The following is an 11,189-nucleotide window of genomic DNA, read 5'->3' as shown; positions in this document are numbered from 1 at the left end:
TATCCCTTGGGTCTGCAGGCCAGAGAGCAGTTGCATTTTCCAAAGGTGGATGCCTTGGTGTGTTTGGTCACTAAGCGAACCACCATTCCTGTTGAAAGGGATGCAGCGCTGAAAGACGCTCAGAATAGAAGGATTGAAACTATCCTTAAACAAGCCTTTGAGGCCATGGCAATGAATTTACAAATCATTGCTTGTTGTCCCTGGAGGCTCGAGCTACTCTGCATCCCTCTCAGGAGTCTGTGGGATCAGTTTTGGATGGCAAAGCGGTAATAGTCTAATAGAACTGGGACGGCCTTCTTAGCAGATGCGGGCTGTGACCTTGTTTGCACTGCCACCATAGGGGTTGCTTCTGTCAAAGCGGCTAGATGTCAGGTGTGGCTGTGCAATTCATTGGCATACATTTTTTCTAAGTCCAATTTCACCAAACTTCCCTTCAAGTGTTCTCTTTTGTTTGGCAGTGAGTTGAAAAAAATGGCAAATAAATGGGGGAAGCTCAGGTCCCTCGTTTGCCAGAGGATAAGAAGCGGCTTCACAGCCTTTTTGAGCCACTGGCTGCTCTCAAGATTTCAGGCGATTTCATCCTTATCAGGGAACTTCCTTTCATTCGGTAGGTCTCAGTCATTTTGCCCCAAAAGGCTGTGGAAGGATGCAGGCTCTGAGAGTGGAGCCACTCTATTTTCACAATGAAGATTTGCGGACTCATCTACTGGTGTAGGAGATAGGCGGCTGCCTATCTCACTTTTGTCAGAAATGGGTCCTAGAAATGATTTGGGATGGCTGTGCTCTAGAATTTCTTCTCATCCCCCCGGATGCCTTTATGATCTCTCTGTGCAACTCCCCTCAGAAGATGATAGCAGTGGAAACTACATTAAGAAGACTGATGAATCTGAAGGCTAATTCCTGTTCCCAAATCACAAGAAAATACAGGCTGCTATTCCATCTATTTTGCTATACCCAAGAAAGAGGGGGCTCTCGTCACCCATCCTGGATCTCAAGGGAGTCAATCGTCATTTGTGAGTCACTCATTTCCGAATGGAGATTGTACGCTCTGTAATAATGGCGGTACAATCAGGGGACTACCTCACATCTCTGGATCTTGTTACGCTACCACTCGCGGATGAGCCCACAAGTGGCCTCACTCATCCCGCTTCAATTCTGCCATTTCTGCATACTGTGGTGGGAGAGATGCCGCTGCATCTGATCTTTGTGGCTAGAGACGTCGCCTTGTCTCTTGCACGGCAGGAGTGCTACTGGCCCCAATGCTGCCTGGGCCTGACTGCCATTGACGCCACTTCCTCTTGCGGCCTGGAGTGCCACTGCCCCTGCTGCTGCCTGTGAGCCTTGCGGCTGGACGCCACTCTGCCATCCTTGTAGCTGGAACACCGCTGACTCTAGCAATGCCGTCGCTCACCCAATGTTGCTTCTGCCCTGGTGCTCTTCCTAGGCGTGTGCACGTGCCTCAGCTTGCAATTTAAAGGGACCGGGGTGGGAAAAGCCCAGTGGCCCCTCCTGATGATGTCCTTCCTGCAGCCTTATAAAAGGGCTTTTCAATCTTTGTTTCTGGCCTTTGCAAAGATCTGCTAACACTTTCAAGGTCCTCTATGTTGTTTGTTCCATATCTCCTAGTCTCCTAGTTCCTGTAGTCTTGTTCTTGAATCCAAGTATTTGCTTTTGTTCCTGAATCTAAGTCTTCACCTTGTTCTTGGTTCCAAGACTTCATCCTGTCCAGAGTTGTCAGAGTCTTCATTTGCTGGTTCAAGTCTTCGGAAATCCATCTCTGGTTTTAGAGTCTGAGTCCAAATTCCTGAGTCCGAGTTTCTGAATCTGAAGCCTGAATTCCTGAGTCTGAGTTACAAGTTCCTGAGTTCCTGTCCTGGTCTTTGGAGTGCTTGTTCCAGCTTCTATCTTGTTTCTGAGTCCAGTGCCTGCACTGCTATTGCCATTTGTGACCAGCCCATGGGTTGTATAGGGCACGCACCGGGCCCAGACCTCTTCAGAGCCTTTGTCATGTTCCAAGTTCTTAGCTTCCATCTTGTTCCAAGCCTTTGAGTCTAGTGCCTGTAGCGTTATTGCTATGGTCTGCAACTAGCCCATGGGGTGTGCAGGGCACGCAGCAGCACTGGCTCTCTTCAGAGCCTTTGTCTAGTTCCAAGTGCTGAATCTTTGCCTTGTTCCAAATCTTCAGAGTCATGTCCAAGCCTTCGTCACATCTTGTCTTGAGTCCTCAGCCTCTGTCTGTCCTCATGCTCAAACTGCTTCCAAGCAGCAATCCAAAAAGGCTTTCAAGTAGCCGGAGGGCTACTCTAGAGACTAGTATTGCATTGCTGGGACTCACTTCCTGGTGTGTGCTGGACATCCGAGTGTTCCTGTTCCAAGCCAAGTGTGTTCCAAGTTCCAAGGCAAGAGTATTCCTGTTCTAGGCAGCCCATGCCTGAATGCATTCACCCACCAGTGGCATGGACCACAGCCAGCCCGAAGGTTGTGCAGGTCTCGTTTTGGCACAGGGGCTCACGCTATTGAGAGAGCTCCCGTGCTTGCAGCTGATCTGACAGAGGCATATCTGCATATTCCCATTCGTCAGGATCATCAATGGTTCCTAAGGTTTTCCATTCTTGGATGTCGTTATCAATTTCAAGCCTTGCCTTTCAGGCTGGCCACTGCTTTCAGGACCTTCTCTATGGTCATGATGGTAGTTTGCATCAGTTTTGTGCAAGGATGGCATCCTAGTTCACCCATTTCTGGACAACTGGTTGATCTGAGCCAAGAGCATGGCGAAAAGTCACCAGACATCTCACAAGGTATCTGGTGACAAGACTGGGTGGTGAACTTGTCCAAGAGCAACCTACAGCTGTCTCAGACACTGGAGTATCTTGATGTTCATTTTGATACAAATCAGGGAAGAGTGTTTCTGCTAGAGAGTCAAATTCAGTTGGTCTCTCAAGTTTAAACCCTGATCAGGACAATCTCGTGACAGTATGGTCTTATCTTCAGATCCTGGGTTTGATGGCAGCCTCATTGGAGATTGTACCCTGGGTGAGGGTGCATATGCGGCCTCTTCAGTGAACGTTGTTTTCCTGCTGGAGTCCACAGTCACAGAACTACATGGTGAGGCTTCTCGTACCTTTAGGAGCATAGAATTGCAATGATGGTTGCAGGCAGATCATCTCCGGAAGTGTGTTTTCTTGGAAATGCTGATTTTCTTAGTGCTCACAATGGATGCGAACCTCCTGAGTTGGGGGGCTGACTGTCAGGAGTTGATGGTGCAAGGTCACTGGAATGCCGAGGAACAGCAATGGAGCATCAACCGATTGGAAGCATGGGCAGTGTGGCTGGCTTGCCTGTGTTTTTCCAAGAGCCTAGAGGGTCAGTCGATCTGGTTGCTGTCAGACAATGTGACAATGGTGGCCCTCATCAATTATCAGGGCGGCACCAGAAGTCATCAGGTGTTGGAGGAGATAGATGTGCTATGGTATGGGCGGAGCAGCATCTACTTGCCATATCCACCTCCCACATTGCTGGAAAGTACAATGTAATGGCCGACTTTATCAGCAGAGGAGCTTGGACCCAGGAGAGTGGTAGTTAACGGATGAAGCCATTCAACTCATAGTGGAGCACTGGGGCTGCCCATATACCTAGACTTGTTGGCAACTTTCAAGAATGCGAAAATTCCACAGGTTTTCAGTTGCAGATGGGATCTTGTGCAGTGTGGCCATGGGGCAGCTTGCTGTACGCCTTCCTACCCTGGCCTCTGATAGACAGGATTGTTTGGAAGATTGCAATCAGGGCAACACCGTACTTTTGGTGGCTCTGGATTGGCCCCAGAAGCCATGGTATGCTAATCTCCAGAACCTGCTAGTGGGCAGTCCTCTGTTGAGGTAGAGACCCATTCTTCACAAAGATCCAGGTTGATTTTGTCTTATGGTTTGACCCTTGAGAGGGCTAGGTTGTTAAGGTGTGGTTATTCACCTGCTGTGATTTCCACTTTGCTTAGAGACAGGAAATGTTCTACGTCTCTGGCCTACTTGAGAGTTTGGTGGATTTTCGAGGCTTGGTGTGCGAAGCAAGGTTCTCAGCCTCTCAAAGTGGACATTCCATTGATTTTGGAATTTTTATAGGAAGGATTGCATAAAGGTGTGGCCCTTAACACCTTGAAGGTTCAAGTGGCAGCCCTCACTTTCTAGAGGAGGTTAGTTAATGGGGGACCTTTGTTTCCCATCCTGTTGTCCAGTTTTTGAAGGGAGTTAAGCATCTTCGTTCTCCCTTGCAGCTGCTGGTGCTTTTGTGGGACCTTAATCTGGTCTTGAACATCTTAGCGGGTCCGACCTTTTGGCCTCTGTGTATCCTTTCCTTGTGGCTGTTTACCTTTAAGATGGTTATTCTGGTGGCAATCTTTTCTGCACATCGAGCTTCCGAGGCTCTTTCTTGTCGTGAGCCTTTTCTGCATATGACTCCAGGAGCAGCACAGCTTTGGGCTGTGCCTTCTTTTTTTGCCAAAAGTGGTTTTGGAGTTTAATTTGAATCAATCCATTTCCCTGCCCATGTTGGACAGGGACAGAGATGAGAGTGAGTATTATTTGTTCCATGTAAACTGCCCCCGGCAGTAGTTCTTACTGTTCTCTGTAAACCGGAGTGATATGTATTGTATACAGGAACTCCGGTATATAAAAACTATAAATAAATAAATAAATAAATCTCTTGAGTACCTTGGATATCAAGGGTCATTGCTGCGGTACTTGGAAGTTACTAAATCCGTTCGGAAGTCTAATCGCCTGTTTGTGCTCCACAGTGGCGGTAAAGAGGGTGAACCAGTGATGTGGGCAATTATAGCCCTCTGGGTTAAGGAAGTCACTCGACCGCTTATGTGGATGCCAAGATTCCTTTGCCAAAGCAGATTGGACTGCATTTCACAAGGGCTCAGGCGTATTGTGGCGGAAATTTGATTATTGTCTCCTGTGAGATTTGCTGAATCTGGTCATCCTTACGCACCTTTCCAAGAGTTACCACTTGGATGTTCAGGCTCAGGAGGACGCCGCATTCACATGGGAGGGGTTCTGGACCACGGGTAGCATCCTGCCCTGTTAGGGTGTAGCTTTGGTACATCCCAGTCAAGGGGATTGGCCTGCCCAAGTGCAGAGGAAGGAAAAATTACTGCTTACCTGATAATTTCTTTTCCTCAAGGGATGGCAGGCCAATCTCTGACCCACCCTTGGCTGCCAATTTTGATTTAGTTTGCCTTTCAAGTGCAGACTTTGCAGAGTGTTATTTTTGCTCTTTCTTTGAAGACTGGTAAGTGGCTTAAACAGCCCTCAGTTAGTGATTGTTCATCCCTTTTAGCTGAGCCCAGTATTCCTTGTTAGTTAGAAGCATGAGTGGCTGGTTGTTAATAATCAGTTTGTCCATAGTTTGGCTTTTTCAGAGAATACTGGCAGACTGATGTCGGGACAGGGCTATATATCTGTGATGTCAAGTTTTATTCCAGAGATGGTGGCTAAGCTTGAGAGATCAGATTGGGTTAGAAGAATGACTTCTGATTTTGAGAAAATACTTATAATGATAATTTATCAGGAAAATTATATCAGTCCTTATAAGGTTATGCGGGTTGCTGAGGAGGCCCTGCTACCTTTGGTGGATAAATGGAATAATTTTTATTTATTTATTTTTAGTTTTTTTATACCGATGTTCCTGTATAATATACATATCGCACCAGTTTACAAGGAACTGAAACAGTCGCCTCTGGGGCGTCATACATTGGAACAAGTTGAAAAAATTGAAAAAGAACTTGCAGAGAGATAAAACGGACTACATTCAAAGAGACTATTAGCAGAAATAAAGTACAACTCAAAAACATATGTACAGTGGGATAGATGGGCCGGGGTCTATAATGTCATCGACTTCATCGGGCCTTAGCTCTCCGGGAACGCTTGGGCAAAAAGCCAAGTCTTTAGCTTCTTTTTGAATGTCATGAGGCAGGGTTCTTGGCGGAGATCCGGAGGGAGCGAGTTCCAAAGTGGGGGACCTGCAGTGGAGAGGGCGCGTTTCCTCAGTGAGGTTTTTGCCGGCTGGGTGTGTAGCATGTTCTTATACGCACTTCTTATCGGTCTCTTAGTAATGTGCTGCTGCAGTTGAAAAGTTAGGTTGAGGGGGGAGATGTTGTGTAGGGCCTTGTGTATCATCATGAGGGCTTTGAAATGAATCCTGAATTTAATAGGCAGCCAGTGAAGGTTCTGGAGGATGGGGTGATGTGCTCCCTTTTGTTGGTGTTTGTAAGGATTCTGGCCATCGCATTCTGGGCCATCTGAAGTGGTTTGATGGAGCTAGCGGGAAGGCCCAGAAGGAGTGAGTTGCAGTAATCCAGCTTTGGGAGGATGATGGATTGAAGTACCAGGCGGAAGTCTCGGAAGTGCAGAAGTGGTTTTAATTTTTTTAATACTTGCAATTTAAAGAAGCATTCTTTGGTAGTATTGTTTATGAACTTGCTGAGGTTGAGTTGGTTGTCTAGTAGTACACCCAGGTCTCTTACTTGCGATGTGTGGTCGATTGAAGTGATAGAGCATTGGGTGGAAGTTGGGGGGTTGAGCGGGATGCTGTTTTCTAGGGCTATTAGGAGGATTTCGGTTTTCTTGGTGTTTAATATGAGGTTGAGGCTGGTGAGTAGGTTGTTGATTGCTGAGAGGCAGTTGTTCCAATAAGACCTTGGTTTAGAGCTTGATTGGCCAGTTTGAAAAGTGATTTGGAGGAGATGTCAAAAATTTCTCTTTGTAGCCGCAGGACTGAATTAATGTTCAAGCTTCTATACAGGACCTATTGATATCCTGTGTATTATGCAAAATGTTCACCTTTTTCCTCTTGCCTCGATCAGGATGGCACATTTACATGTGTGGTAGGCATGCATTTATGTACAAGTGTTTTGGAATGAGGTAGAGGTGGAGGTTAAAAATATCTTGGCCTTAGATATATGTCTAACAGCAAATATTTGCTTGCAAGGGGAATATGGATTTGAAACTGAGAAATGAGCAGCACAAATTATGTGACCAGATGATACATGCTGCCAGATTTACCATCGCGTCCTTATGGAAACTGACCCTTTTACTTGCGCATTAGATAGTTAACAAGTTATTGCTATTATTGAAACGCTAACCTTCTTGTTAAAACACAAATCTCAAGAAGATGGTCAGATATGGAGAGACATTTGCTTATTGCATACAGCATAGTTTTAAATGGGACTAACTGGGCGTACTAGTTGTGCATAGAAATGGGACATACAGTAGCAAACTATACAGAAATAATTTGAATGTAAGGCTTCAGGTACTATATTATTTTACTGTGATTATATTTATCATGTTTACCCTTCTTCTGTGTTGTTTATATGGGTGTATATAACACGTGGTTATGTATTGCCTGCTGTTTTGTTAAATGAACAATTTAAAAATATATTGCAGAGTTATGTATTTGGAATGCAAACACAAGGGAGTGGTTTAGTTTAGGGGTGAAATTCTCCTATGCATAAAGCAAGAATGGAACCTGGGGTTGATCATATCTGATGATCTCATGGTCACAAAACATATGGATAAGGCAACAACAAAAGCTAGAAAAGTGCTTGGGTACAATGGGAAGAGGAATGGATAAAGGGAGGTGATATTGCCCCTCTACAAGTCCCTAGTGAGACCTAATTTGGAATATGATGTACAGTTCTGGAGAGTGCACTTTCAAAAGGATATAAACTAAATGGCGTTAGTCCAGCGAGCAGCTACTAAAATGATCAGTGATCTTCATTCTTAAGCACACACTTAAAGATCTAAGCATTTTTTTATTTATTAAAATGTTATATACTGCTTGTAACCAAGCGAGGATACATTTAAAAAAAGGATAAATTAGAGATAAAATAAACCAAGAGAATATAATAAAACTAAATTAAAATCACAATCAATCAAAGAACAGTTCTAATTATACAATTACCTAAAATAAAACCAAAACAAAACAAATTTAATAAACACATTGATTAAAAGAAAACAAAAAACAAAACATGTATACCTTAGAGGAAAAGTAGGATATGGGAGTTATGATAGAAACATTTAAAAAGCTCCAAGGTATCCATGTACAGGAGGCAAGCCTCTTTTAATGGAAAGGAGACTCTAGAACGAGAGGTCATGGGATGAGGGTGAAAGAGGATAGACTGAGAAGTGATCTAAGGAACTATTTTTTTTAAAGAGAGTATGGTGGATACATGGAATGACCTCCCAGTGGAGGTGGTGGAGCCCAGGACTGTATCTGAATTCTAGAAAGCCTGAGACGAGCACAGGGGCTCTCTGAGGTGATGGGAGGTATTGTTGAACTGAGCAGTTGATATGGATGGGCAGACTGGTTAGGCTGTATGGTCTTTTTCTGCTGTCATGTTTCTGTGTAAGAGAATGTTTCTTCCAATCTGCTAACAATGGAAGTTCATAGCCTAAACCTCTTCATTGCCCTATGATTTCCTTCTTTTCCAGTGCCAGAAAAACCTGCAGTTCAACCATGGAATAAAACAACCAAAGAGTTAAGGTGGGAAAAGTTATCTGACTGCAGTGGGAACATTATAGGCTACCAGGTACCATTACAGTACAAGGCTATTAATAATCAAGCATTCAATAAAGCTTTTTTTCCTATGAGCATCGAATGTGAAAAATATGGCCATGGAATGATTGCGTGAAATCTGAACCCTGGAGCTGTTCATGATCAGAAGAAAAGAGCTTTGACTCTTCTGTAAGGGGTTTCGTATTCTCGGGCTTGTAGTCTGGTCTAGTAGTGACAGCACAGAGCTGGTCCCGGGTTCAGGCTTGCAAACTCACCTTGAAAACAATGTCTTGGTCTTTAAATGTTTTTCTTTCAGTGGCAGTATTGTGATGAATAAGAAATGGTTGCTGTGGTGCACTTTACATTCTGAGGGATTGTGGGTCTTTATCGAGATTCTTGCCAGCACCACAGTAATCACACAATATGAGTTATCTTCATTCTCTTTATTACTGTCAACAACATATAAAGCTGCAGTTTCACCCTTACCGCATAAATTCAGATATAAGTGTGCACAACCTACATGGCCAGTTGGAGCTGCACCGAGCCGGGATAGCTGCTTGCAGTTACATAGGGAAAGTCAGCAAGGTCCTTGGAGTGTTGAAAGTAGATAGAGGGAGAAAGGCAGGCCCCACCCACGAGGCTTTCTCCGTCCTTATAGTAAGGTCAGTTCATTGTCTTACGTCTGAGGGCAGTATCCATTCTCAACCCAATGTTTTACCTTGGAAGAAAATCAGGTCTGTTCCTGCCTCTCAAAGACTGGACTTGATTACCCCTGCATTAAACAGCCTGCTGAACTCTATCCCCACCTTCATCTCATATCAGAATCACAGGGCAGGCTGGAGTGAGGAAACACCACATCTCTCTGCTTTATCTAGGACCATATGAGCAGACTCATGCAGATGCACTGAGTGTGCAGTGCCCTTTCTGTGGGCCTCATGAGTCTTTTACAAACATGGCTGCTGAGTAGAAAACTACGGCAACACACAATCGCCCTTTCAACACATGGGAAGAGAAATCAAACTACTAAATTCAGTTAGTGTTTTTCATGTGACCTCTATTAGGGTACATATAATATAATATAATCACTTACAAAGGGATTCTGAAAAGTGGTATGAAGAGGAAGGGTATTGACAGTGTTTTGCAGGAGTCCAAGTTAGTCCAAACACAGCCTGTGCTTGGGCAAACAGTTTAACTTGCAAAAGGCAATTTCAGGTTGAAACAGGCTGGGATCGCCCTGTTAAAAGGATGAAGACAGGACCTTCATCCAGTTTTCATTTTTAGCAAGGCAAGCATAGTTTCACACTGCACAATTCTTTTTTTTTAATTAACTTTTTTATTTAGAACAAATTATGCGGTATACAAGCAGTGTTAAAACATAAGCAAACCGTACCTCATCATCATACCTCTTCCCACCCCTAGCTGCTTCTCCAAAAAAAAAGAAAATGATATTTAGAAAACATAAAGCATCACGTCACATAGAACTATGATATGAAGGTAATAACCAGTGAAAGAAAAAAAAACCCCAGATGTACCACGTAACGTCAACTTAGAGAATATTTATGAATTGGTAGCACTTCTCCATTGTAAATAAGAGTCCCAAGTGGAGTGGAACATATTGAGTTTATGGTGTTTTAGTGCTGTTAATTTGTTCATTGCGCAAATTGTATCTAGCCGTTTCAGAATTCTAGATAGTGAAGAGATATGGTCCAATCTCCAAGAGAGAGCAATCTCCAGTCTTATTGCTATGCAAACGTGTAGAATCAATGGTTGAGGAGAACAGTCTTCATCACGATGGGATAATTCAATAAAGCCAAGTCCCTTGTCAGTTGAATAGTAGTATTGTAAATTTTAGAAAGTATTCTTGAGACTTGTTTCCAGAGAGATTGTACTACAATGCAGTCCCATCACATATGTAAGAAGGTGCCACTAGAGGGTCAACCCAGCCAGCATCTGTCGCTTAATTTAGGGTTAAATTTATGTAGTTTGACTGGTATAAAGTACCATCTATATAGCAATTTGTATCCATTTGCCATTATTAAAGAGGAAATGGAGGATTTCCTTATAGCATGAAAAACTTTAAACCTCTGTGCCAGAGGACTCGGGACCGCCCCCGGACCGCCCCCTTCCCGCCCCTTTTTCAAAGCCCCGGGACATATGAGCGTCCCGGGGCTTGCAAGCGCTGCCGAGCCTATGCAAAATAGGCTCGGCGCACACAGGAGAGTTTTTAAAGGGTTACACGCGTATATTACACGTGTAACCCTTTGAAAATCTACCCTAAAATGTTTAATTTGCATGTATAAGATGAATTCAGAATCCGGTAATTTGTATTTATCCCTTAAAGTGTTAAAGGATAATAGTTTCCCAATGGTACAAACATTTTCAATGAGTAAAAGACCTCTCTCTTTCTAACACTTAAAGGATTGTAGCGATAAATTGTGAAAAACAAGACTTCAACCCTACCAGGTGGCGCTTCCAAACATCCACACTTTTCAGATGTGTCTAATGGTTGGGGCCATGTTTGGACAATCTCGCCAAGTTTGTCTGGGTTGCCAAACTGCAGCTGAGAGGGGCATTGCCCCTAGCCAGGATTGCTCCACTTGTACGCATTGTTTGCTAGAGGTTGTGTTTTGCCAATCGAT

General features: G+C 44.1%; 1 protein-coding gene across 1 annotated transcript in view; it reads left to right on the top strand.

Moving 5' to 3' along the window:
- LOC115073462 overlaps nucleotides 1-11,189 on the top strand; it is a 301,189-nt gene that overhangs the window by 233,102 nt on the left and 56,898 nt on the right. Inside the window, exon 19 of the mRNA XM_029571896.1 lies at nucleotides 8,487-8,584. Coding sequence (XP_029427756.1) covers nucleotides 8,487-8,584 — 98 coding nt within the window. The remainder of the gene's footprint in view (nucleotides 1-8,486; nucleotides 8,585-11,189) is intronic.

Source organism: Rhinatrema bivittatum, chromosome 1 (genome assembly GCF_901001135.1).
Source record: "Rhinatrema bivittatum chromosome 1, aRhiBiv1.1, whole genome shotgun sequence".
NCBI lineage: Eukaryota > Metazoa > Chordata > Amphibia > Gymnophiona > Rhinatrematidae > Rhinatrema > Rhinatrema bivittatum.
This window is presented reverse-complemented; position numbering and strand designations above follow the sequence as displayed.